The sequence below is a fragment of the Callorhinus ursinus genome, unplaced genomic scaffold, assembly GCF_003265705.2.
Source record: "Callorhinus ursinus isolate GAN/ISIS: 27379988/994484 unplaced genomic scaffold, GSC_fseal_2.0 scaffold59, whole genome shotgun sequence".
NCBI classification, from domain to species: Eukaryota; Metazoa; Chordata; class Mammalia; order Carnivora; family Otariidae; genus Callorhinus; species Callorhinus ursinus.
In genome coordinates, this window is record NW_027397121.1 from 1759274 (window position 1) to 1787221 (window position 27948).

General features: G+C 54.8%; 1 protein-coding gene and 1 long non-coding RNA gene across 2 annotated transcripts in view; one reads left to right on the forward strand and one right to left on the reverse strand.

Annotated features, from left to right (window-relative positions):
- The first annotated feature begins 410 nt into the window (after positions 1-410).
- Positions 411-27948, forward strand: part of KCNK5 (potassium two pore domain channel subfamily K member 5) — a 37943-nt gene continuing 10405 nt past the window's right edge. Inside the window, exon 1 of the mRNA XM_025862538.2 lies at positions 411-1053. Within this exon, the coding sequence (XP_025718323.1) occupies positions 868-1053 (186 nt within the window). The 5' untranslated portion in view covers positions 411-867. The remainder of the gene's footprint in view (positions 1054-27948) is intronic.
- On the reverse strand, positions 16661-20292 carry LOC141371187 (uncharacterized). The gene is made up of 3 exons (XR_012375942.1): positions 20218-20292; positions 17741-17920; positions 16661-17041 (listed from the first exon to the last, which is right to left on the reverse strand). It is a non-coding gene; the product is annotated as an uncharacterized lncRNA (long non-coding RNA).

Genomic DNA, 27948 nt, shown 5'->3' on the forward strand with positions numbered 1-27948 from the left:
TGCGGCTGGATCCTGATATCCCGATTCTCTACAACCTCTCCAGTCCCCTTCTAATCTTACACTTTCCCCTGGTTTACAGGAGGGTGTAAGAGAAAGAGACTGACAGAATCAAGCTTTCCTGGCAGAAACGTCAGTGGATGAAAATTGAATTACAGTGAAAATAATAATAGTACTAACTTCCCGACCCTGGTCATTAGGTACACGCTCATCTTAGTTAATACCACCAGCACTAATAACAAACGCGAGTCCCGAAGACCCCAACCCCTCTGGCAGCGCGGGGCGCGCAGCCTCCCCTGGCGGCAGCCGGAGAAGTGCACGCAGCACCGAATTCCTCAGCGCGCACCTCTCGGCTACTATCCGGTCAGCCGCGGGGCCTACGCGGGGCGGGGCCTGCGCGGGGGCGGTGCAGGCGAGAGGGCGGGGCCTGCGCGGGCCCCTCCCCCGCGGGACCGGGCGCGGGAGGGCGCGCGCGAGGCGCTGGTTAAAGAGGCGCGCGGAGGCGGGCGCGGCGCACACTGCCGTGGCTCGCGGAGGACGGCCCACGTGTCTCTCCAGAGTCCGGCCTTGAGTTCCCCCAGCTCCTTTTACCCCCGCAAGCCAGGGCGCCCCCTTGCCCCCCGCTTGGTGTCCGCCCTCCCCCCGCCCCCCGCCTGCGGGAGCAAAGCTTCGTCCAGTTACCCGCGCTCGGTGGGCCAATTTGAAGGAGCAACTTTGTCCGGGGAGCGGCGCCGGCGGGTGGGGGGAATAGGGCACTGCGCATGCGGAGCTCCAAATTCAAACAGCTGTTTCCAGAGGCTGGAGGGCGCGTGGACCGGGAGCCGCTGGGGCTAGGGGAGGCTCTCTCCAGGAGGCGGCCGCTCAGGAGCCATGGTGGACCGGGGCCCACTGCTCACCTCGGCCATCATCTTCTACCTGGCCATCGGGGCAGCGATCTTCGAGGTGCTCGAGGAGCCGCACTGGAAAGAGGCCAAGAAAAACTACTATACACAGAAACTGCATCTGCTCAAGGAGTTCCCGTGCCTGGGCCAGGAGGGCCTGGACAAGATCTTACAGGTGAGCCGCCATCCGTGCCCCTACAGACACTTGAAGCTGGCCAGAGCGTTAGGAGTGCTGAAGGGAAGCCCTTCACAGCTTTGGATAACTCACAGTCCCCGTGGGTAGTCCTGGGGGGTGGCAGGAAAGGATGTCTCTCATGGGTCTGGCTGCTGGGATCTGTGGTTCACCCGTAGACACCGGAGTCACCCACGCACGGAGACTCTTTGGGAACCCAGTTTGTCCAGAGAGAAGAAGTTGGGGTTGACCCCGCAGTGAACCAGGCCCCGCGGTGGCTCGGTGTGAGTGTGCGGGTACCTCCCTGGTTAGAAGGGGGCTGGAGGGCGGATAAAGGCGTTTATCTTTACTTGGAGACGCTCCCGGAGTTCGGGAGTCGAGCCGGGCGCCACCCCTTCGCATCTCCACCTCCCAGCTCCAGGCCAGTGCCGCGCCCGCCCGGTTTTTTTCGCGAACGTGAGCCCAGCGGAGTTGCTGGAGGGTCCCCCAGCCCCAACCTGAGCAAAGCCTCCCCTCCCCCGCACCCGCTGGGCTCAGGAAGTGGATAGGGGGCTCTGTCCCGCCAGAGCTCCCGGGATGGGGGCCGATGGCTGGAATGCTGGGGACGCGCTCACGCTTCCGGCAGGGCTTATCTCGCGGAGACAGTCCCCCTCCTCCCCCAGGGCTTGGACTTAAAAGTTTGTGAAAGTAGCAGGTTGAACAAAGGAACAAAACCCTGGGCATCCTTTTTAGGGGGAAGGAGAGGTTGATTAGAATGGAAGGTGTTAGGGGGTAGTTTCTCCTCCGTGTTGGCATTGGGAGCCTCTTCTCCTTCCTGCTCTATGGATGGCTTTGACCTCACTCGGATAAACTAGGGCTGACTTTGGTGGTTGGGACCTTGGGTCCGTTTGGGGACCAGGGCCCTCTGCTCCAGTTTCTCAGAGGCTCTTAGCCTTAACCACCCACCCTCTTGGACTGCATTAATGGCCTCCCTCCAGTGGAAGGACCGGGACCTGGGTATAAGAGCTGGTGAAGGTTCTAGATTGTGGGGTGGACTTGGGATAGATTGTCCAAGGTGTTACATTTCTCTTGGGGCAAAAAATGCCAGAAAGGAGGTTTGATGAGGAACAGCACTTAATCTACAGCAGAATCCCAACATTTTATGGTTGTCTAGTTGTCTCTCATTTGACCCATCTCAAGTCTCCCCATGTGTGAAATGAGAACGAACCTGTCTTCATCTGTCTTCCCTGCCCTGGACTGTTGGAAAGTTGAAAGCTTTGGAATACGTGAGGAGGCCTTTCCTTTGCTACCTCCTTTTTGTCCTGAAATCAATGGACATTCACACACATGAGCATATAGGTACTTACCAGCAGCTGGGCAAGTAAAGACTTGACCTCTCAGAGGCCAGCAGAGGGGAGGTTGGGCAGGTTGGGTGTTGGATTTTAGTGGGGAGAGTCTCTGGACCTGCAGCCGTCCCCAGAGTGGGGGCCCAGGAGAGGTGAGGTTTGGTGGGGAGGATGAGCTTCAGAGGGCAATTGGGTGGTTTTGCCCCCGATAGCCGGAGCTCCTTTGGATGAGTGTCTGCCCTGTATGTGCGCATTGGGGAGTGGTCACTTTATAATTTCCCTTGAGGAAACAATTCCCCCGGAGAACTAGTTGCTGTTTAGTTTCTTCCAGGGCTTTGTTTAGAGGGGGAAGAGGGCAGGCGCGGGTGATGAAGAATCAAGCTGCCCTCGAAGTGTTTCCCTCTTTGCCACAGCAGGGGAAGGAAGGAAAGAATTCAAGGCTGAATGTGGGAAAATAAACTTCAAAACCCGAGGAGAGGGGAAGGGGGGTTGTCGGGGTAAGGCAGCCGGGTACAGCTGGTGGTAGTAGCTTTGGAAGTTAGACAGCTTTCTTAAGGTGTTCGAGCAAACAAAATGCCTCTTGTTTGGAGGTCCTCTTAAACCCGCCAATGATTGCCCCCCAAAAGTGGGCAGGTAATTTTTAGACTTGGGCATCAGGCCAGTCTGATTTGGAGATGATTATAGACAGCACTGTTCCTCATCCCTGGCCAGAAAACTCTCAAACCTTCTCCAAAAGGGCGAGTCCCCTCCCATCATAGGAAAAACCCAAGAAACGAAAACGGACCAGGGGAAGCATTTTTGCTAGCATTACTTTTTAGTCTGCAGAAATCTGCCTGGCTCTGCTTGTTGTTCTGCAACTTGAAGCATTGCCTTCAGCCCTAGGAAGTTGGCTTAAGGAAAAACGACGAAGACTCCATCTTTGAAAACTCAAACTTCTTTCCCATCTGGCCCTCCACTCGCACCTGAGGTTCTGTGTTTTGTCAGGTTCTGAATCACCTTTGTAATCCTAAAGAAGTCCCACCCTAGGAATTCCTGGGGTTGGGGTGGGCTCTTGGGAGGGGCTGTTAGAAGGGAGGGTGGGTGCAGTCTGGGCTAGGGTTTTTCTTACCCTGGAAATCCGCACGTGCTTTCCAAGGCACACGAAGGGAGTTAACGCAACACACCCCTCACCTTTTGTTAGATCTTCGGAAATAGGCCCCAAGTTGTCAGGTGCTTCCTACCTGTTCAAGCTGTGGTTTGAACTGAGGTGGAGGCCAACTTTCAAACCTCAAACCTCCCCACCCCCACTGGCCTCTGACCACATGGTCGCCCTCCTTCCTGCCTTCAGAACCACCTTGGAGCCTTGCTCCCAAGCCTTGCTCTCCCCCAGCCTCTCCCTAAATGCAGCGGTTCCCACAAAGGGCAGTTAGCATTGACTGAATGCCCCGTGCATTGGGCATTGTGGGTGGCATGTGCATTTTATGAGAGAGGGCACAGGCTGGTTTTGCCATCTGCCTTGGCCATTTACCCATCAGGCCATCTAACTTTGCCTCTTTCCCCCCTCTGCAAAATGAGGGGACAGTGAAGATCAGGTCTAGTAGAAGCGTTAGGCAAGGTGTGTACAGGTGTGGCTTGGGAGAGCCGGCTCGGCACGCCTCCCCCTGTTAGCATTTATCGAGCACACATTGACCAGGTGCTTTACCTGCCTTAGTTACTTCTTACAGCAACCTTACATATTCAGATAAGGAAACCGAAGCTCAGGGCAGTTGGGGTGGCCTTGGTGACGCAGGATTGCACAGTCTGCCTCCAGAGCCTGCTCCTTGTACACCTTTGCCCTCCTTGGGCATGTGAAGCTCTTGACTGGTTCGTCTGTAAGTGAGCTCAGTGAATTGGTTCAGGTGGACTCTGGCCGGCTGGGGAATTCTGTTTTCTCCTTCTGCTAGAACAGGCATTGGCACGCAGGCCTTCTGTGTGGGGCCTGGCCAAGCTAGCACCTCCTCTGTGGCTTCGGTAAGCATCAGTCCACCCCTCCCTTGGCAGCACAAGAAAGCAAAGGGTTGGGGTGAAGGGGAGCAGTGAACCTTCCTCAGCCTTCACCTCCTGTGTGCAGTGATCATAAACAGGAAGGATTTGAGAACTCACTGTGCACCAGAGCTTCCAATAACCACTTTATAGACATTCTTATTTTAATTTAATCTTGGTGACCAACCCCTTTTTATAGATGAGGACAGTGATATAACTTGCCCAGGATTATATGGCGCAAAGTCAGGTTTCACACTGTGTTGTTCCGGAGTACATGAGAATTAGTCGGCAAGCGTCTATTAAGTGCCCACTGTGTGCCAGGCACTAGGCAAGGCTCTGGAAGTGCAAAGATGGATTAAGACACCCACCAGGCTTGAACTGGCTGCTGGGAAGAAGGATGAATAAGCTCACCAGGACAGGGAGGCTCGTGAGGACCCCCAGGACCAGCCTGAGGGGTCAGGGAGGGCTCTCTGGAGGCGATGACTTCAAGTAGGGTCTTGGAATTAGGAGGGTTTGAGAGGGAGGAAAAGGGGCTCTTGAGATTCCCATGTCTCCTAGGGGTGAGGTAGGGATGGCTCTAGGCCCTGCCCTCCACTGGGATGCCCCATCCCTAATTCTGGGTTTTGCTAGACTGCTCACAAGCAGACCAGTTCCCAGAAGCCTTTTGGATCCTGCTGGCCTCCTCACAAGCTTCAAACTGCATTATCCTATTTGGAGATTTTCCATGTGTGTCAGACCCCTCTCCTTTTATTTACTGGAACCTTCCTACTCTATACCTGTTTCCGTCTATACCAGTCAAGCGGATGCCAGTTTTAAAGGTCTGACCTTAAGTCACTAATACCAATCCTCCTCCTGAAATTTGAAAGTATAACGAGGGATTATGTGCTAAAATTACATCTGACCAAAATGCTGAGAATGGAGCACATTAATTGAATTTTTTTGAGAATTGAGGGTTAACATGAAAACCTCTTTTGTTTCAAGCCTTGTTGGAAATTATAAAGCACACTGGTCCACTTAACTGCCTTTGTAAGTAAAGGGAACACAATAGATCTTTTGATTGTCCAAGATCACGGAGGCCTCCCCGTCATTAGCGTGAACTTGAATCCTCACCGTCTGGAACTGCAGAAGCACAAAGTAGAGAAGTCAGGTTTTTGAGAGGAGATGGAAGAAAGAGGTCCTCTCCTCACGGCTTGTCTGTTGATGTTCCCCTCAAAGTTGAGGGCAGCCAAAAAAAATAAGAATTCTTAAGTCAATAAATGTGCCTCAGTTAATTGCTCTAGTTAGAGTTTCAACAGTTAAAGTGAATTTTCATTGAATCATTTGGGAGGTTTTACTGGCGCCCTTAGGATGATTACAGATGGCATGGTATTAGAGACTTACCAGAGGGTGGGAATTAGCAAGTGTTACAAGGTTCTAGTCGGGGTCGGGAGAGTTCTATAGGAGGGGGTGCAAGGGAGGTGAGGACTGTTGCTTCTAAGTATTTCCTTGGGGTTTTGCCCTATTTATAGTCTGGTGTTTTGTTTTTTTTTTTTAAGATTTTATTTATTTATTTGACAGAGAGAGACACAGCGAGAGAGGGAAAACAAGCAGGGGGAGTGGGGAAGGGAGAAGCAGGCTTCCTGCGGAGGAGGGAGCCCAATGCGGGGCATCGATCCCAGGACCCTGGGATCATGACCTGAGCCGAAGGCAGACGCTTAACAACTGAGCCACCCAGGCGCCCCTAGTCTGGCGTTTAAAAGAAACAATCCTCCAGTTTTGGATGCTGTGCTTGGCTGGCCAAGGGCTTTCATCTTGAACTTGGCTGTATGCTGTTAGATTGGGCTCAGCCTCTGAACTCTATGTGTGGTGGGAGTGGGGAACAGGGAAGTATAAGGCTTTGGGGAACAGAGGAGCCATACTCCTGAGACAACCCCCAAGGGAGTCTTTCCACAAATTGGGGTGCTAAATCCAACCGGTGCTGAAGAACTACTTGGCCAGAACCGGGTGATACAAAGAGGCCAAGTGTGCTGGGTACTACAAGAAAGCATGTGACATAGGTTTGCCTCCTTCCTGTGTTCCTTTTGGGGAATGGAGCAGGTCGAGGTGAGTGTCCTTGGAGATTTCACTGAGAGTTCCCTGGGACTCTTTAAATAGGGCAGAGGAGGCCTGGCCTGTCCATCCTCCCCAAGGATGGGATGACATGGATAGAGGACAGTCAGCCCACCAACTGTGGGGCCCTTGCTCTTGCCGAAAGAGCCCCATCCATGCAGCTTGTGTGATGGTCATGGGCTGGCCTCTGAAGGCATGCCATGATAGCACCCTCGTTGTTTGCCTAGACCAGTGCGGGGCCCTTAGTGCTCATTAAGTGTTAGGTCCACTGCCACCGCTACTCTCCCTAGACACCCCTGCCCTGGGACGGGGCTGCCCACACAAGTCTGGCTCACACAGGATCAGGGGGACCTTCCTGAAGCAGAAGAAATGTCAAACTTTTTTTTTTTAATTGTGGTGAAAAACACATAACAGCGTTTACCATCTTATCCATTATTTATTCTGTCTTAACCACTTTTAAGAGTACAGTTCATTCGTGTTAAGTATATTCACAGTGTTGTGAAACAGACCTCCAGAACTTTTTCATCTTGCAAAACAGATTCTATCTCCGTTCAACAACTCCCCTTTCCCCTGGTAATGAGCAATCTACGTTCTGTTCCTGTGATTTTGACTACTTTAAATACCTTTCAAGTGGAATCATATAATATTTGTCTCTTTGAGTAAAACGGTGCAACCACTATGGAAAACAGTGTTGAGGTTCCTCAGGAAGTTAAAAGTGGAACCATATGATCCAGATTCCCTCTTCTGGGTGTGTATCAACCAGATTTTTAAAGAGCTAAACAAATAAAGGGGGATGGTGGATCTTTCTTGCCCACAGCCCTCAGGGAGGAGTAAAACTGCCTGATGGTCCTGGGCTGCCGCCACAGGGCTGAGAGGTGAGGGTCAGATGATGAAGCCCTCTGGGTTTAGCCAAGGAATTTGAACTCACCAAATTTTTGCAATTTTCAAGTAAGGGAGTGAACAGCATTTCAGAAAGCTCCCTCTTCCTTCACAGGCGTTGCAACTTAAAAAAAGTGGAGTATTCGACTCGAAATTAACAGCATTTCTGTGGGCTGATCCCTTCACCCCATGGGTGTTCTGATAAGGGTGGTTCCTCCCTTCCTCCTTCTGATGTGATGGAGTATGGGTTTTTCCACCAAAGCCCACAGAGGCCACAGCACCCCCCCCAAAACCCAACTTTCAGTTAGGGCACCTTCTCCCCTTACCATGAGCCCCTTGGGGATGATCAGGTCTGGGTCCCTACCAAAGCCACCCCCCATTTGATGACCTTTCCAAATTATGCCTTAGTTGTCCCTTCATGCAAAAGTGAGGGTGGTATATTCCAGATCTCTACAGCTGCCTGAGGCCTCTGGGTTTTTGGTGAGGAATTAATCTGGTCCCTAAATTTCGGAGATGTGGACAAAAGAAGGGGTGGGCTCACAGAGGGGCCTCCCTGCTGGCCAGCATTTTGGTGTGCGCTGAAGCCTCAGAAACCAGATAGGGACCTTAGCCCTCGGGAGTTCAGCCTCACTAGGGAGAGAAACGGTCACTGTGGTGAAATGAGGGGAAATGCGGTCCTGGTGCTGAGTGATGGGTTGCAGATGGTAGAGGCTGGAGAGATGGACGAGGGTCACAGGGCCTCAGAGGTTTCGGTTCCTGTTTCCTGAGGCCTGTAGCGCCCCTTGGCCTGCAGGGGCTCTGGCTCTGAACAACACATAACCCCTGCCCTCAGGGAGCCCCCAGTCTAGAGGAAGAAAAGTAAAGGACCTATCACTGGGTTGACATTGGTAAATGCACCTGGAGGTTCTAAGTGTGAACCATTGAGAGATTAATCTCCACTCTTGAATTTAAAGAAACAGGAATTTAAGGCAGGCTGGAAAGATGAGTGGTGTGGGTAGCAGCCCCTGTGAGCATCCTGCTGAATTCTTACTGCATGCCAGGCATTGGGCTGGGTCTTTAACCGTGTCTCCTGAAAACAGTCCAGTGGGTTAAATGTTACTGCTATGCCCATTTTCTAGGAAAATGGAGGCCAAGGGATTTGCCCGGGTCTACATGGCTAACTAGAGGCTGAGACTTAACCTGCCCTGTTGACTTCAGAGCCAGGAGTGGAGAAAGAACCTGGAGGTTAGAGTATGGGGGTGGGGGGTGGGGTGCAAGCTGAGCGCTTGCTTAGCCACAGGCTGTGTGAACTGTTTGGGGCTTCATCTCCTGAATCCATATGCAGCAGCCCTTTGCTGTAGGTACTCTTACCAGCGCTCCATCCTGGTAGGAGCCACAGAATGGACCACAGAAGTTCATCCTAGAGGTTGTACGTCTAGGAAGTGGAAGAATGAAGATTTGAACCTAGAGTCCACACTCTGGACCTTTCTGTTCTGTGTGGGGTGGAAAAACAAGGAGCAGAGGCCTGGAGGCAGGGAAGGGCAAGGCTTGCGTGGTATCTTCAGAGCCTTAGGGATGTGGGACGGCTTTCAGGATGCTCACCTAGCTGCGTGACCTTTGAGCAGGTCAGTCTCTTCACCTGCGAAATGGGACAGCAGTACAGTTTCTCCCTCATGTCCACAGAGTCCACATAAACGCACTTGGCAGAGTGCCTGGCACATGCAGTGGGTGACTTGCTGCCTGTTAGCTGCTGATCCTGTGCCCTGTCTCTCGGGGGGTGTGGGGGGAGGGCCTGTTTCTGATGCCTGCTTCAGGCCGCACCATGGGCTGAGCTGATCTGGTGATACCGATGATAAAGCCCACCAGATTCCTCCTAGTGGAGTTACCCACCATTTCCCATTTCTTTCAAGTTCACCCATAACCCTCCCCTCAAAAGAATTAATGGTCCACATCTAAACATACAGAAAGTTGACCCCCTCTTCCCTTCCAGCAGGGCCCTGGTTCCTGCTCTGGGGAAAGGTGGCAAGGTTTCTCTGCTCAGTCCTGGCTCGTCACAGGCCCCAGTCGAACCTTTTGCATTCTAGAGGATTCCAGGTGCAGATGGCCTCACGTGTATCCTCCCTGGGTGGTGATCGCGTAGGATCCCGGGTCTGAGTTGTACCCTCGTAGGGGGCAGGCACCCCCCCCCACTTCCCCTCTCAGAGGGCCCTTGGTAGACAAGTCCCTTTGACTGGCTTTTGAAATGTACATTCTGTTTTTCTATTTTTCCTCTTCTCCATCTAAATATTTGGGTTTCCTGCCGAAATATTTAGGCAGGATTGTGTACTGTGGCTGTTGTCACCTCCCATGTCCCAGTGTAATCTGGGTGCCGAAGCTTAGCTAGGCTCTTCCTGGGAGGGAGAAGCTTCCACTCCCCGCCCTTCCCCGGGCCCCAGGAGAAAAGCCCAGCAGGGTGCTTGATGGCCAAGCCAGTACCCTGTTGAAAGCCCCTCCCTTTGTCTGTGTAGACCTGTACTTGAGGCTGGGGCTGACAGACTTGGATCTGAATCACTTTGTGGGAAATAGCTGATTCTAACCTGGTTCCAATCCTGCCTACACTCCTGGTATGTGCTGTGTGACCCTGGCCAAATTTCACTTCTCAGGACTCCACTTCCTTCAAGTAAATTCATCCATTCACTCAAGAAGGCTTGGAGTGCCTATTAAATTAGGCCAAGCTAGACTGTAGGAGCCCTACCTGGGCAGGGACCTGTGTCCGCCCCCTCCCCCGCCCCCCGGCCCTAGTCCATAGACATGTGCAGTTTAATTGCACACTGCTGTGCCCCCAATGTCTGTTGGCCCCTAGATGCCCAGTGGTGAGTCTGGCTCTGAGGGGGACACTGAAAGCCCCATGGACCTTCCGTTTCCATGTCCAGTTGGGAGGCTGGGCTTCTTCAAGATCAAGGCACTTGTCTAGGTGAATTGAGCAGGCCCAGACGCTGGCCCCTGGTCTCATAGGCTGGGAATTGTGGAGAGGAAGAGGAGGGGGAATGCCATTATCAAAACGTGCTCCCACTTTCCCCTTCAAGCCTCATGAGGTGGGGCCACGTTGCCTAGTGGTCAAGGACAGGCTTTTCAAGTCACAGCACCTTTGCAAGCTGTATGACCCTGAGTGCGCCGCTCCGTCGGAAAGCGGGAGCAGTGTTACCCATCTCGGTGGGACGAAGATCGCAGGACGTCATAGGAGAATGGGAGCATGGAGGTCACTCACTGCGGCAGGGCTGCCAGCTCCAAGTTAACCTTTAGATTCAGTTTATTGCCGTCTCGTCCTCTTCGAGGAACTTGGAATGGCTCTCCCTCTCTGGGTCTTTATCTCTGGGAACCCCCTTCCCTGCTTCTACTCCCCATCCCTTATCTTATAAACTTTTCCTAAACTTTCTCCTGGGATTAACGAGGCCAATCTGTCCCCGCCCCGCCCCCCCCCCCCCCCGCTTCCCCCGGGCCAGGGGGCCAGGCTCGCTGTGGTTGCTGCTTTGAAGGAACTTCAGGCAGAGCAAATGGCCATCCAGTCCTTCCTTCAGCAGATCTTTACTAAGCACATACTATGTGCCCAAACCTGTTTGAGACCTGCTGCAGAGAGAACGAGCCCCATCCCTGCCTTTTGGGGAATGCCTTTGGACCATGGACTGTGGAAACCCAAGAGGGCAAGTGGGCACGCTGGGGGAGGGAAGCAGCACCCCCTGCCCCTCCCTCGTGGAGACGGTTCGAGGCCTTCAGAGCCTGCTGAGGAGGAACAGGAGCAAGGCTGGGCTGTTCCTGACCTGATCACTCTGGCTCGGCTGGAGCGCCCCCCTCACAGGGCAGCCCTCCACAGCGGACCAAGGGTGTCAACCCCAGGGAAGGGAGCAGGAGTGTTGCACAGTGTTGCCTGCAGCACCCAGAGGACCCCTGAGAAGCTTGCAGATACCCAGGCTTTGCACCCTTCCCAGATTTCACCCAGGGCCTTGCCTTGGGTCTTGCAGACCCGTTGATCTGAGGTGCTTTCCTGTGACCTCTCTGGGCCCGACTGAGGTGTGGCAGTGAAACACCATCCCATTTGCTAGGTAGGCCTGGTGAGGAGCTGAGTGGTGACAGACTGTTTGTGGAACTAAGCTCAGGGTACAGTGGCTCTGCTTGCCCAGGTCCAGAGCCTTTCTCCACCAAGCCATTTTTTATCCTGCCTCGAATCGCCTTTTTAAATGGCCTTGACATCAAAATCATGATGGGGTTTTGGGGTGCAGAGAACTAATCCTACGTACACTAACCTGGCCTGCCTGATTTCCTAGCCTGCCCAGGACACCCCTTCCTGGGACCTTGAGTCCCAGCTTCCCCACCCTAACTAGTGAGTTTTTTTGGGACAAGAAGCAGTTGAGATGGTGGTAACTGGAGGCTCTGAAAGGAGGATGTTTTTCGGGGCCATCCAGAGCCTGGAGCAGAAAGGATCTGATGCCTCCCAGGGAGTTGTCCTATCACAGGACCCTGTGCCCCAAGTGTTTGTGCCCAAGGAGCTGTTGTTGGCTGGTTTCTCCAGAGCCTGGAGCCCCCCCCCCCCCCCTTGGAGGCTGGCAGGGGTGGCTGATGGGGGAGGAGGATCAGGCCCTGGGCACCTCTCTTGGCAGTGAATCATAAATTGTGAGGCTGGAGGGAGCCTATGGTTACCTAACTGGCCTCCCAGTACGGCCCTGGAGCCAAGGCCCAATCCTTAGGAGGTTATGTAACTTTCCCCAGGTTACTGTGCTCACCAGGGGCAGGGAAGTACAGTGAAGGAGTAATTAGAGCTAAGTGGAGCAATTAGGGAAGGTTTCTTGGAAGCCGTGTCCCCAAGAGGTAGGTCGAAAGGTGACCGCCACACCTCCTAATAGCTGTCCTGGCAGTGTCACGGCAGTCAGGGGTCTTCATAGACTCAGGTCATGACCCCCAACTCAGAAAACCCTCAGTGGCTTCTCCCTCATCCAAGCCAGCATTCTTGCCATGGCCCATGTGATTTGGACTCTGCCGTAGCTGCGTGGTCTCGGCCTCTTTCTGGACCCTTCCCCTTGATCTCAGTCGGCCTCCATATAGACAGAAGGCCATCTCATGAGGGTGGAGAGACATTCTAAAATGCTGTAGACCCATCGCAAGTTTTCAGTTCTTACCAAGAACTCGAGGTGTGTGTCCGCCAATGACGTAAGTCACTCTGGGGAAGGGTGGCAGCGAGGGCAGGACCACAGTCACACCACAAGAGTAACAGTGGCCGGCACTTGGTGAGGGGAAGGGCTCCACAGGCCGGGGGAGGACCATCGCCACATCGCATCGACCCCCCAGCAATGGCAAGATAGGTGCTGTAGGGAACCTCATTTTGCAGATAAGTCATCTGAAGCAGAGAAATTAAATGACATAACCAAGTCAGCCACCTGGGCTTTCTGTGTCCAGAGCTCTGCAGAGGGGCCTCTCATTTAGACTGTGGTGTTCTAAATCGGTGCCAGTCCTACCCATCTTGCTAGGCTACCAGCCACTCCTTGGGGCTGGACTTTCTCCTTGGGGCCCATTGGCTCCTAGCACCCCAAAAGCACTCCATGCCTGCTTGCTGGCCTTTGCTGAGCACTGCATTCTGCAGCCTTGTGAGTTCTGACACCACTGTTTTCCTGACCACATTGACCATATATAGGTTTATTTGCCATTTTCAGCATGAAAAGTTTTAAAGCAGGAAATCTTGGGTCCTGTAAGTGGATGCCACGGTCCAGAGTCAGGGCTGTCAACTCCTTTCCTGCCCTCAGCCCCTTTCCTCCAGCATCCTTACAGACCTAACAGGCCCTGACCCTTCACTGCAGAATTTGTGGGTCGGGGGACCCAGAGACCGAGCCTTCAAGAAAGAATCAAGGAGCTGGAGGGAGGACGTGCAACTGCTTGTCAGCGGTGGGGTTTCCCATCTGAGTCCCCATATTACCTGCTACCTGCTCAGCCGCTAAACCTGTACTTGTGACCTGTTCCCCCATTTGGCTTCCCCAAGGAAAAGCCCCAGCAGGACTCTGGTCCGCATCTTGGAAGGGAATAGTTTTAGTCTTGCCATTCTCCTGGAGTAGAAATGCCACCCAGATCCTGCCTGCCTGGCTGATGACAGAGATCGGTGATCCTGCAGCATGCTAAGGACCCCAGAAGGGGGCCCTTCGTGGCCTTGAATGGTTATTTGGGCCTGGGTGTCCCTTGTGTCTAGTGCAACTTCCTTGGTCCTCCCACGTCCTGGGTGCAGGATGGCACCTGTTCACAGACCCTCCAGAGGAGAAAGAAAAGCAGCCCCAGACCTTCCCCGTCTCTGCTGTTCAAATAAAACTCTTGCCTCCCGGGGTGTGGAATGCATCCTGACAGTGTTAGCTTTGGAAGGCTGCCCTTCCCTTCTCAGCATCCCGGCCCCCTGGAGCAGTGGGTAGAAGGGCTGCCTCTCACTGAGGGATAAGTGCTGAGTGGGCTAAGTGGAGCAGGCTAATGCGGTAGTGTCTTGTCAGCACCCCCTGGGGAGCAGGAAAAGGGAGGGTGTCCTGATTATCAGCTTTTCAACACCCAGTCTCTCCCATCCCCCGGACGCTAGCCTTAGCCCAGAGATCTACTTAGGAGTGGCCCAGTGAGCTGGGGACTAGAGGGTCCCGGGGCTTGCTCAGCTGACTTACACTGCAACTGGACCAGGTTACTGCCCCTCTGTGAACGAAGGACTTGCTCACTAAGGCCAATTAGATAATTAGTGAGCACCTGCTGTACACCCAGTGCTGGCTTAAGTGTTGTGGAAATTTTGGGAAGGCTTAGACATTATCCCTGCTTTTGAGGTTGGGGCAGGGCCATGCAGTATATATTGAGGATTATTAAGTAGCAATGTGGCACATTGTGGGGGCCTCAAGGGCCCCAAGGTAGAAAAGTTGCTATAGGCTGTGGCTGTCAGGGAAGGCTCCCCATCCTTCTCAGGGCACCACCTCCCCTCAGAGCATGTTGCTGTGGGGGTTCTGCCTTGTCTGCACTCGTCCCCCGCTCTGCAAGGCCCTCAGCCTGTGCCCCATCACACTGCAAACCTAGCACCGTGTGAGGATTAATTATTAATGAACACCCTGAACCATGAGGCTGTATTTCTCTCTCCCTTGGCTTGTCTTCCACCAGCCCCCAAATCCCAGAGGCAGGACCCTCACAGCCCTCCTTTGCCTTCCAGTTAGGCCCACCTCTAGTCTGGAAAACCGTCCCTTGCCCTCCCTGTGGGGGTCTTGCCTGTCCGGATTCCGCATCCACCCAGCAGGCGCCGTGGGACCACCCACACCCCTGCGATCCTCCTGTGCACACTGCCCTCTTGGGACAGGTTGGTAGGTTGCCCAGCAAAGTGTCAGCATCTCCCTGGGTGTGTGCTGCATCCAGACCCAGGGCAGGCTCTGCGGTTCTGGGGCATGGCAATGTCAGGGTCATGGGGGGCACTTTTGGGTCCTGCTCTAGAAGGTTGCCCTCTGCACCAAGCCTGCTGAGGCTTCAGAATTCACAGACCTCTGTTTTGGCATGCCCTGTCTTGGAATCTTCCAGGGCTGAGAGCTACACGTGGTCAAACCCCCTGGCTTCCCTGCCTGCTCTGTGTCGGGTCATCATGTACAGGCCTTAAAAAAATCTCCCCTCCTGACACTGGCCTTGTGTCTGTGGACACAGCCCTCCACACCTCTCCCCCCCACTGCTCTGCACACATAGTGTGGTCCTTCCTTCTCGCCAGGCTGGGGCTGCGTGGCCTGTGGGTGGGATCCCCTCAGACAGACTGGCACAGGGATGCCTGGCGCAGGGGCTCCCCAGGCCCTGGGGTGGGGGTGGTCTCCCAGGGCTTCAGTTGGTGTTCCAAAGTGGGACTGAGCTGTAAGCCAGACTTCAAGTTAGGCAAAAACAAGACTGGGGGTGAGAGCAGCCAGGACGCCCAAGTTAGCAAGTGTGGTTCTGTTCGCATTGAGTCATAGAAACTCGACGTAAAAACAGAAAGCAGTTAGTGCTGAGCTGGAGGCAGGATGATTGCTGCCTTTTTCTTTCTCTGACTCCCCAGTTTTCTGAAATGCTGTTGAATTGCCTTTAAAAACAGACACTGAATTTATATCATTAGCCACTTCTAGACTCGCTATTTTTAACATCTGAGGAACACCAAGCACAGAGCCAAACAGGGTTTTAACAGAACACACTCTGAAACCTGGTATCAGTCCTGTGATTGCTGAACAGTCTTGTTATTACTTTTAAATTTAGCTGCCGAAGTGACTTCCGGGCATCAGTGCTGTTGAATACTTGGAGGGGAAGGCTTTCAAAGACTGGGGACACCAGCTGGGCCTTTGGTCTGCAGACCAAGCTGTTGGAGACTGGACTCATGTGAGTTGGCAGTCTCCAAGAAGAGAGCGTGGTTCCCCAAGAGATGCCTGGCAGACCCCAGGGGGAGCCCCAGCGGCTGGACCCAGTGCTGGGGTCCGCGTCCCCTACAAGGGGCGGTGTCTTCCAGAGGCCCACGGACCAGTGTTATGTTGCGTCCAGCTCCGGCAAGCCCCACAGGGCCACAGGGAGACCTTGCCCTGCCTTACCAATGAACAAAAAGGACAAGTCAGCAAGATTTGGGTCAGCATGCACATAATTCAGAATCAGGAGAGTGCTGCAGACTACAGCCTGAGGCTTGGGGTGAACCTGAGGGTCCAGGGGAAGGCACACCCTGCCTAGGAGAGAATTTGGGTAGGATCAGTATGGTAACCACTACCCACATGCTGCTAATTAATTTTATTTTAACGTGATATCATTAAATATCGTGGCTGTTTAATTTTAAATTAAAATTTAGTTCCTCGGTCACCCTGGCCACATTTCAAAGGCTTGGTAGCCACATGGGACTGCTCAGATATAGAACATTCCATCAGCACAGAGAGTTCTCTTGGACAGCACTGGCATGTTGATAGGAATCTGTGGAGGTTTCTAATGGCCCACTGGCTTCTCTCAGTGTCTAGTCAAATTCCATTCCTGCTCTGGGGTGGGAGAGGGGAGAGCTGGCCTGGCCTGGCCGCCTCGGAGCAGCGTGGAGTGTGATGTGCCGAGAACCTGCAAGGAGGTGGTTTCCCTGTCCCACCCACTGGAGACTTGCAAGCTCTTTTGAGGTGAGCACAACCCCCCTCACACCCCAGAAAGCACGAGATTGCAGAGAGCTGTGGACCTCCTTGCCCTCTGAGCCACATCAGACTCAGATGAGTGTGTATTTGGTGGGAGGGTCATTCCTGTTGTTGTTGGTCAGGCTCAGTTCAGGGGAGGTGGGGACCAGGCTGTGGAAATTTAGTCTTTTTTTTTTTTAAGATTTTATTTATTAGAGAGAGAGAGAACAAGCAGGGGGAGGGGCAGAGGGAGAAGCAGACATCCCGCTGAGCAGGGGGCCTGATGTGCGGCCCGAACCTGGGACTCTGGGATTATGACCTGAGCCGACGGCAGATGCTTAACTGACTGAGCCACCCAGGTGCCCCAAGTTAGTCGTTTTTCATGGATCTCCAGTTGTTGCTTCAGGGTCTCAATTCCTTCTGATCGCCAGCTCCACCCCCTTCCCTTCAGCCTGCCCATCTCCCATAAAGCATCAACTCTTCCCTGGTCCTTGGGAGGGAAGCCTGTACTTAAGGTTCAGGTTCACCACTTAGGTGAATCTTCCGGCTACAGAGGCACATCTTCCCCTTGGGATGAGACCTGTGAACATATCTTCCATCACAAATCTGGAAAAAATGAAAGAAGGGGTGACTGATGGAACTTGTAGGGGTTTTCCAGTATCCTTCTGGGGTCCGGCTCAGGGAAAGGTGGAGGACCCCGGCGGCGGGGGCAGGGTGAGGGGCGGGCCGGGAGTAGGGACAGGCAGTTTTCAGAGCTGGGGGTCGCGTCTGACTGAGAGATTGCTCTGCTGTAGTCATTTGTGTCTTGTGAGCCTCCATTTCCCCATCTGTGTTTGGACTTCTTGTCCTGCTTTGTGCTCAGTTGCTGGGACTTGGACAAGGGCATGGCTCGAGCCCTAGGGCTTGTCTTGGCCTCGACATTTGTCCACTGCTTTGTTGTGGTATCTCCTACCATCGAGTAACTTCCTATCTGCCTGCCTGTCTCTGGTGAGGACAGCGAGTCCTCCGAGGCAGGGCCTGTGCCTTGCACTTCGCTTGTTTGGCTCACAGAATCAGGGCATGTGGCCAATGTTCAGCAAATACCTAACCAGTAGACCCAGCTTTTAGCTGCACAGTGCATGGTCATCCATGCTTCTGGCCCCATCTTTCCTTGGGTTAAGTGAGGCTCCACATGGGGCTTGGGGCTGATGCCTGGCCAGATGTGGGCTTCATGGCAGGCACAGCTGCCCTCTTGCCCCTCCAAGGAGGGGCACACCCCAGGGCCCCCGGGGCGTGAGGGGGAAGGGAACCCTGTCCCCATCTTACCATCTTGTCTCGCCACTTTTCCTGGGAGGTGACGGGCTGTGTCCTGGAAGCCTACTGTTGGATCACTTGTTTGGCCCTCAGTGGCACAGGACAGACAGCCGTCTTCAGCAGGCTTGAGGGTAAACAGACCTCCCTGGACCAGCCTCCCACGTAGAGTGTTTCGTGGGAAACTGAGTTCTGCTGGGGGACAGGATGCAGCCACATGAGGAGCGGGTTTTGCTCTCCCGCCTGACCCCTGGGTGACTTGGAAATCTGGTGCCACTTCCCGTCCTGCCTTTGGGCCTTCCCTGGCCACACACAATGTACCGGGAGTCTGAAAGCAAGCCTATTCCAGCAACACTAGGTGTTTAGAAACTGTAAGTTTCTAAGCCAGGAGCATCTCTAGCTTTGCCTGTGCACCCGCTTCACGTCCACGTCCATGGAGCCTTTGGACCCAGAACCCTGAGACTTGGTAGGGAGGTGGTGTTATTCCCATTTTACAGGTGAAGAAATGGAGGTCATGACCTCTAGGGCGGGGGATAGCTGATCTTGTGCAGGCCTGAGTGCTCACTATTCCTGCACTTGGCTAAGAAGATTGAGGGCTGTCAGAGCCTGGGCTGGGGGCTGAGGGGTTAAGGAGACTTGAGAAATGCTTTTGCTTAAAATCACAGTCCTCGTGTAGGAGCGAGCGAGTGAACCGTAGTCCTGATACGTTCCGCCTCATGGGTTTCGTAATGGGGCTGTCTCCCAGGCACGATTCTCCTGCTGTGCCATCCTGGAGAGTTTCCATTTCCTGTCACCCAGCCTGTGCCTGGTCCTGGGCCCCAGGTCTGGGCCCGGGAGGCTTTTCCAGCCCCCACACCACTGCTCACCTCACCCAGCCTCTCTGCGTGAGGAGGGCCTGGCTGTACTTTTCCGTACCTTCAGCACAAAACGGCTTTCTGTTTCTTCACCCCGGTCATGTCCACACCCCAGTCGGCTGGGGATGGGAGGTGGGCCGGGGGGCCGTCCGTCCCTGCCAGGCAGAGAAGGCTGAGGCGGCTTTGCTGGGTCTGGCCCTGTGCTTTCATGACCTACGTGGGTAGGGGTGGCACTGGGGGTGGGGAGGGGCACTGGTTGCATATATCTGGCTCCTGTTCCTAGCCCCACACCGTTTGGGGATCCTGTTCGTATCTCACCTCTGTGATCTCCAAATAAGGGGCTTGTCGGCCAGAGCCCCTGATGCAACTGGTGTGTGAAATCCAGGGAGTCTGCCCTTTAGGACAGATCTCCCCTTGTATCTGGCCCAGGGATTCTCACAGTCGCCGCCAAGGCACTGCGGTCTTGACCCTTGTCTCTAACTGGGACTCTGTCTTCTGGTGGGATTTGATTTGGGCTTTGGGGGCCATGGAGGCAGAAGCTGCCTCCCACCCGCCCCCACCTCCCCACAGTGGGGGTTGTACCATCCACCCCAAAGTGCCCGTGCCACTTGGCCGGTAGTTTCTGGTACAATTTATTCCAGGGAGGATGGAGGCCAGCTGTTGTTCTTCTCCAGCTGGAGACTAAACCAGAGGAAATGGGCTTGGAGTGCAGCCGGAGGGATTTAGGTTAGAGTCCGACAAGAAGGAAGGATTTTGTGACAGGTGGTTGGCCCTCAGGAGGATCCCGCAGGGGGCTTTGTGCAGGGGCAGGTGGGATTATGCTCAGAGGTGGTGGGGCCAGGATTGGGTGCTGGGGGTGTGTGTGGAAGAAGCAGGTGGGGGGGGTTCCTACATAGTGGAGAAACTCAAACTGCCTGCTCCTCATGCAGAATTCCTGCCACCCACCCCCCAAGACCCCTCTGGGCTTTTTTTTTTTTTTTTTAATTAGTGAAGGGGTTTACAGTTTAACCATCTAAGCATCTTAAACAAATTATAATAAATGGGTAAGCTTAATAATTCCTTATCATCAGAACCCTAGGCTTCAAGGGTGGGTAGTTACTTATTACCCAGAGCCACCGGCCGCGGGTGAAGCAAGAGGGAAAGGAGGAAGGAGCAGGTGGAGGGGCTGCCCTTGAGGCCCCTGGGTGCAGAGGAGTGTGCCGGTGGTCTGGTGTGCTCTGCCGGACGACGAGAGGTGGGCGGTGTCAGCCACAGCTCTTCTCTCAAGGGTGTGGGTGTAACCAAGAGGCAGGAATGTGGCTGGTCTCATCGGGACAGGTTTTGTCTTTGCCCCATGGAGGCAAGAGTCCGGGGGTGCCAGTGGTGGGGAAACTCGTCCTCAGGATCCCAGCACGGGAGCCTCGGGAAGTGGGCAGCTGTGTCCAGAGGGACAGGGCTGGCAGCCACCAGGGCTCAAGAGAGCTTCGTGGAACAGAACGTCCTGTCCCCCCGCTGGGGTAGCGGGAAAGCAGGGTCATGCATGGGAAGACCTGTGGCCCTCACCCTGATGTGCCTCCTGGGCTCCCACCTTTCCCCACCCACCTGCCTCCTTCCTCTAAAATCCTGGTGGTTCCAGAGTCCGCAGGGCAGCTGACTCACCAGGGCTAGGACCTCTGGGGGCTTTGGCCTCGAAGACAGGTGGGGTGCGGTGACTCAGGGCAAAGGCAGTGGGGCAGGGAAAGAGCCATCAACGCGGGCTGCCCGCACCTACCGGGACTGCCCTCCTCATCCAGTGGAGCCAGAACCACCCTAAATACACCGGCACTGCTCCGTGTGCCCTGGAAGGGCTGGTTGTGAAAGACGTACGTCTCAGACACTCAGTTACTCATTAATATTGAGTGATTACTAGTGCCAGGTTCTGTTCTAGGGGTACGAGATGAGTGAGATCTGCCTTCTGAGCTCACAGTCATTTGGGGGAGATAAATGGGGGGCCAGATAACAGGTACCTTAGGAGAATGTCTGTAGCCATAAGTACTGTTCCAAGCCCTGATCTTCCAGGTGGTGGTAGCCAGGAAGGAAGGCATTGCTGTTGACAGCCCGTCTCTCATGTCCACAGCTCCGGAGGCCCCGTCCAGCAGGTGTATACCCCCAGAGTGGAGGTGGCCTGCCCATCCCCCCTGTTCTTCCCACGTTCACTTTTCTACCTCTAGTACCTGTCTCGGGAGCACCGCTTGTATGCCCAGCCGTGCATTGTTTTACGTAACCTGCACCCCAACCCAATGAAGTCTTGGCACCCCCACTTGCCAGATACGGAAAGTGAAGTTCAGAGAGGGGAGAGGACATGCCCTAGCTGACCCTCTGGTGAATAGGAGAGCCCAGATTTGAATCCAGGCATGTCTGCTTCAAAGCCCAGGCCTTTCCTGCTCTGTCCCCGTGCTGTTCGTGGAGGGTCCCAAACATGATCTTTATGATTTTGAAGTGGATTGGCCATCCCAGTTTGTGTTGTCCAGGCCAGCGTGCAGACCTGAGCTCTGGAGGATGGGAAGCAAGCTGGCAGTGTGGAGCGGGCGGGGGGTTCACCCCCACTGATGGTGAACTAGATCTCCCTCAGGTCATCAGCCCTGGATGGGGAGATGGCAAGTCAGCAGTTCCTGTGACCTCCTTTGTGGCCTGCTCCAAGGCTGTTTTTAGAAACCTTGCATGGATGGTGACTTCCCGTGTTTGCTCCTTCCACCCCGCTGCAAGGTCGGGGTAAATCCAAGAAGCATCCTGGGAGTTGGGGACAGGGAGTGTCAGCATACGCTCGTCCCAGATGACATCAAAAGTGGATCTGTGCAACACTTTCATAGCTCTTCACCACCAGTTACCTGTGCCTACCTGTCTGTTGTCCCCCTCCCTGTTCCACTTTGGTTGGCATTTCGCAGCCCAGTCCTGGGATGGGTGGTGGATGGTCTGGTTTTGGGTGGAGAGGGCCCTCAACTGGGAGTCGGGGGATTCTGGCTGTCTCTGCCCAGTGCTTTGCCATCACCTTGCTGTGTGACTTCTCACTAGCCCTCTCTGATCGATTTCCTCAGCTACAAAATGGGAATAGGACTATTTTGCCTTCCGACTGTCCATTTTGCCTTCCTTTCCTCCAGGGTCTCCGTCTTAAATGGCTTTGGGGCTAGAGGAGTTCTAGGTGGGAGAGGTGCCTGATGATTGTGGGTTTGGGCGAGGAGGAGGGAGACACCATCTCAGCGCCCTTCCTGGCTTCCTTGTTAGAGCCGTTGAGTGGGGCTCAACAGAGAGGTCTGCTGGCTTGCTTGGGGAGGACAAGCCAGAAGCTGAACACGGTGCAGGGTCCTCTTACTCTCTAGCCCCCACGTCCCTGTGGGGGAGGCAGGGCACTGTTCTGCCCCTCTGGCGTGCTGGAGTGGTCCTGGCTGAACAGTTTTCTCTGCATCTGTCAAGGCAGATGTCAGACACTCCCAGGATTTGGATTCTGGGGGCAGGGAAGGAGCGAAGTCATGACCCCAGGCCCCAGGGCACAGCATCCCAGGTAGGGAGCAGATAGCACAGGGCCACGGGCACCCCCAGCAGGACAGTGGGTGTGAACTGGTGGGTAGAGAAGCTGAGGTGGCTAAAGGGTGTCCCTCTTGTCATTAGGTGTCTCGGGACATCTTTCGGAAGATGAAGCTGGAGGTGGATTTTGAGGATATGGCTGCAGAGGGTCATCTTTGTGTGTGGGTGGGTGGGAGGAAACGCTTTCCTAGCCCCATGGCCAGCTCTCAGTTGGCAGTGCTGTGGGACCCGAACCACACCAGAGAGCTCCCCTGCGCCTGCACACGCAGGCATTTCCAGTCTTATGCATCTGCTGAGCCCTCCAGGTGCCTGAGAACACTTGCTGACGTCCCATCCTGAGCTCAACCCCCACCAGCCCTTCACTGTTTGCTTTAGCCAAACCTGCAGCCCTCCCAGGTCAGCCAGTCCCTGGGCTCAGCTCTCATGGGAGGGGCTCCCAGCTGCTGGGGGGTTACTGTCCCAGGCAGAGAACAATGGGGGCAGGGTCACCTGCCTTGTTTGTATTGTCCCTCCTGAGTACAGACAGGGCTCCCGGGCCTGAGAAAGTCGGAAACCCAGAGATTTCTGCTGAAAACGTGTTCACCTCTGGCATGGGCTTGCCCCCGTGAGCGTGAGATTGAGCAGTGCCTCTGCACTTCGCAAAGGCCACTGAGAGATGGTTCAGGAGTGCGTGTGAGGGGGAGGCCGGCGGCAGACTGGAGGCCAGCCGTCCTTCCAGGCCTGCTGCCCTGGAGCCAGGCTGGACTCCGGCCTCCTAACAGGAGGGAGGAGGATTTGGGTCTGGGGCAGTGGCTTTGAAATTGGCTGTATATATTAGAGTCACCTGGGGCTGCTTTAAGCATCCTGGTTCCATGCCCCAGACCATGTCTGGCTGATTCCTTGAGGTTAGGACCCAGGCAGGAGGACTTTCCCGAGCTCCCGCCAGACAATCTCTACGTGTAGTCCGGGTGAAGCAGTAGTTTAGTGACCCCTAAATGTGCACTGAGGGTGGGGTGGTGGGCCACTTGCCACTTTGCCTAATGAGGTTGCGTGGGTTTCTGTAGGTGTGACCAACACTGCAGGGGATTGTGTTTTGTACACAGCCCCACCCGAGACACCTGGGCTGTGGGAGGACAGCTCGGACCAGCACTGGCAGTTTACTTTAAGGACCAGAGAGGAGGGGAGGCAGTGAGGCGCCTTCTCCGTCCTGTAGTGGATCCAGGGGATGCGAGGAAAGAAGTGTGATTGAGGAGCAGGGCTCACTCCTGACATGGGCGGCCTGACTTGCTGGTGGCTCGGGAGGAACTGGAGCTGGTGGCCAGTGAGCTGAGTCTTGAGAATGAGAATGTATTTTCTCGAATGTGCTGTGGATGGGGGCGCTTCGGAAGGGCTGAATTGGGCTCAGAAGTCACGGTTCTGGGCAGAGGAAAATATGACATGTACAGACAGGGGGACCCCAGCAGTCTTAGGCCAGCCTCATTTTACGAGAAGGAAGCAGGCAGAGGTCAAGCGTTCCTGGAGAATCTCGGCAAGTGACTGGCAGAGCGGAGCTGAACCTGGGTCTTCAGCCATGCGTTGCCGTCCTAGCATACCTCCAACAGTTTGTCTTTCCTTCTTCTAAAAACATTATAATTACTCCAGGTAGGCACTGAAGCAAAGCTGAAAGTTGCAGATAAGCAAAAAAGAAGTTAACAAAGTCCACACCACAGTAGCTGAGGTCTGGTCTCAACTGAGACGCGGTGCGGCCCAGCCCCCTTGGGTTCTGGCACCTGCCACAGACACCTGCTCCTTCCCCGGGAGCGACAGGGCCTGGTGAGCCAGGTTTCAGGGTGGCACCACCTGGCCCTTGCCAGTCCCCTGCTCCTAAGGCACGCCTGCCCTCCCAGCCACACCCTGGTCACCTGGGCTGAGGTGAGAGGTCGGCGGGAATGCTCAGGACAGGGAGGTGGCAGCTTGGAGCCCCGTGGACACACCCGTCACCCTGCATGAGGCAGTGAGGGGCCACCCATCAGAACCCCCGGTGGAGCTTGTTCTCTGCCCAGGGCAGCTGCCGAGGACATCTGCCGGGGCGGCCCAGGCACCACAGACATGTAAACTCCCCGGTGGTTCTGTTGGGCAGCCTGGACTGAGAGCCACTGCCTCGAGACCTGTGTGGTATCTCAGTCCCTGAGCCTCAGTTTCCTCATCTGATAACAAGCCCAGGAGCCCCCTCCCCCACCCCATCCCCAGTGAGGGAAAGCTAGAGAAAGCTGAGCAGTGCAGAGAGAGAGAGGGTGGAGTTCAGGGAGGGTTTCACTAACAGTCTTCAAGTCTCATTAGTCTTAGGAATAAGATCATTAACGAGTGCTCACCTTTGGGCCAAGATACTTGTGATCTGCCAGTAGTCCGAGAAAGGACTAGCCCGGCAGCTGGACAGACTCGCCCCCAACACGTCCACTCCCGCTTCTCAAACTGCTCTAGGGGGTCCCCACACAGGCTCTGGGGTCCTCCTCCCCTCCTCCTTTATCTGTTCATTAGTTCAGGTGTTAAAGGATTTGAAAAACATTGTTCTAAACAAGCCCAAACTGCAAATACTTGCTTGGAAAGCACCCGAGATAGGTTTACTAACCTCTACTTCCGTCTGTCCTGTTCAGAACACCCCACCCATGGCCCCCTGTTCTGAGGGGTTCTTTGTTAGACTAGATGGATATAGGGACAACACGGACATGCAGGGAGAACCCAGCAGGGGCCGGGTGGTAGGTGGACATCGTGAAGCTGGGGGCAGTGGGGCGGCGAGCTGGGACTGGGGCTCAGACAGGCTCGGCCCCTCCTGGCAGGCACAGTGTCGGGGGTCATAGCGTGTGGCATTGTTTCCTTCCCAGCCTGCCTGCCTTGCTTGGCTGTTCGGGAAACCAGCCAGGGTGCCTGGGAGCCTCTGGGTGGCAGAGACCAGGAGAGATGGGCCTCCGGAGGGAGGAAACAGGACATCTTGGGTGGCGCTTCTGCTTCCTCCAGGGAGAGCTTTAACACACACCTGCGCCCCCAGCCCCTCTGACTCCAACTGATCCCCTGTCCCCCTCTTGAGTTGTTTTGGTCCCCATCGATGTCGGAGAAGTCACCCTGTGCCCCAAGGGAGCAGACTGATCAGACTGAGGAAGGGCAGCTTTCACTCTTAGAACAGAAAGGTGGGAAAAGGTGGCAGCTGTGAGGAAGCTTGGGGACAGTGTCCTGTTCTCATCCAGGCCTGCCCTCCAGGTGCAGGGGAGTTAACTCCTCACCTTTTGATGTAACCTTGGGGACGTGTGGTCTTTCCCGCCGGGTCTCAGGTCCTCACAGGGTCTGGTCTCCTGATGGACACACGTACCAAGTCATAGCACTGACTGCAGATCCATTCATTCAGTGCTGACGATGATGTCCTGCCTACTTTCCGTATGCTCAGGGTGGGTGTTATTCTTGGCAGATGGAGAAACTGAGGCTGATAGGCTACGTTACTTACCCAGAGACTTGCTGTTAGCAATTGGGAGCTCCCCTAGATTCACTGCCAGGTCAGTGCCACAGAGCGGGCATGAGAGCCGTCTGCCTTCTTAGATGCAAGGCTCAGGCTGAGCTGCAGAGGGGCTTTGTAAGCGTTCCCTGAGAAAGGTATGGGCTTCTTACTAAAGTATTGCTACCAGGGATGACTTAGATTCCTTTTTCTCCTCCCTGCTCACCTGCTGCCCACAGGACAGTTTGCCCAGGGGACCACCTCCCCTTCCCGCAGAAAAGACAGTCCTTCAAGTCTCCCCAAGGACTCTCCCAGCCCCACTGCCACTTGGTCTGTCATCTTGGCCTTGGCCGAGGGGGCTTTCACCTGCCTCCCTCACCCCACCCCTTCCCCAGCCCTTTGCCCCTCTCCAAGTCTAGCAACTGCTCCCTCCCACCCCGCCCTCAGTTCCACTTTGTGGCGGGTGGTTTCTGTGGCCCCTGTAGCCAGCCCTCAACCCCACCAGCCCCTACTCTTGCTGGGGTCTGCTTCTGCTTCCCGCTCTCCTGCTGGATAAAGACCTCCACCTTGTCGCTAATGAATTTAGTTAAACCCAGCTGCAGAATGATGCTGGGAAAGTGTTGAAGGAAGGACACCGGAGATAAGTTAGTCTAGGCCAGAGAACATGCACCCATTTCAGTTAATTTCCTCACCCACGCTCAAGTATTTGTTGAGCATCTACTATGTGCCAGGCAGTGTTCTAGGCACTGGGAATACAGCAGCAGAAAACAGATCAAAAAGCCCTGCCCTCGTGACGCTTACATTCTAGGGGAGTCTGCATTCCTGCAGACATTTCTCTCGCAGTTGCTTGGGAAATTGTGTTCTCGAGACCCGGCTCCACTCCTTGTAGCTAAGAAGCACCCCCCCTGCATCCCCTGCACCCCCTCTCCCCATCCGTAGGTGGTACGGGGGGCTGAGAGCCAGACCACCCCAGTTCACTCCCCAGTTCCACCGCTGACGAGCTGTGTGACCTTGGGCACACTACTTCATTAGCCTGTGTGCCTCATTGTCCTCATCTGTAATTGAGGGTAACGGCCCCCACGTTTTAGGGTTGTAAAGATTCAGTGAGCTAAGTGATTTTAGATGCTTGGGTGGTATCTGTCATTTCAGTGCTCAAAATCAGCTGCTATTCAAATATCAACTATTCTATCTATGAAATAAAGATTAATAAGCGTTTGCCCTGCCCACCTCAAGGCGGTGCCAGGAGGGCCGGGGGGGGGAGGAATGATAAAAGTCCTTTCTGGCTTGCCGAGCACCTTGCCAGTGCGTGGACCTCAGGGTGAAATGCAGCCAGGGACGGGTAAAGGTTGGTCGGCTTGCACCCCCTCCACAGCCTGTGGGTCCAGGGGAGGTTGGCATCGAGGAGGCTCCTTACGGCTGCATCCCGCATAGCAGGAAAGAGCTCTGTGGCCCATACGGGATGTCTGCCTGGAAGCTGGAGGCAAGGTGGGGAGTAGCTCCCTGGGTGCCAGTTAGCTGCCATCGCCAGCCCGGCTGCCACCCCAACTCCGGTGCCCCGTCCCCGTGCGCCCCGGGTGGATGAGGGGAGAGGCCTGACCTCAGCCCCACCTGCCCGGGTCTGAAGGTGGGCTTCAGCCCTGGGACTGCGCACTCGTCAGGCTGAGTCTCTCCAGGAAGGGGAGGCCTGGCAGCTGCCTCTGCCTGAGAAACTCCGGATCCCCGGGGGGTGCAGAGCTGTCCGGGAACCCGTGTTTCGCAGACAGTGAGAGCCCAGGAGGGTGGGGTCAGGGCAGCTGGTTGCCTGAAGCCAAGGCAAGGGCATGTTGCCTCCCTGGAGGCCTGGCCAGAAATGCTGAGCTTGGGTCAGAGTGCATGGACTGGTTTTAGGGCACTGTTTTCTCAGCTGGTGCAGAGGGATGGAAGTGTGCACTGGCCTCCTTCCTGTGGCCTTTGTGGGAAGGGGCGGCAGGGGAGTGGAGGCAGGATAACCGCATCTAGTCAGGGCTTTGAGCATTCTGACGTTAGGCTACTTACTTAACCTAAGGCTTAAATTTTCATTTGCAAAATGGAAAAAATTATGGTTTCTTCCCAGCAGGATTCTGTCCTCATTGAACGCGCTGAAGGCAGTAAAAGGTGTTAGCACCCAACACTTGGTGCATAGAAAGCCCTCAATAAATCACAGCTACTTGATGATGAGGGTGACCCAGGAGGGCACTCTGTTCCTCCCCCGAACAAGAGCTGGGCCCGGGCTGTGTGCAGTACCCTCTTCTCCCAACACTCTCCTGGGTTCTGTGGCAAAGGAAAATATTGTCTCGTGTGAATTTGGGAGCCAAGTTAAAGAATCCTGTGAGCGAACAGGGGCCACCGCCTCCTGTGAGAGCTATTTC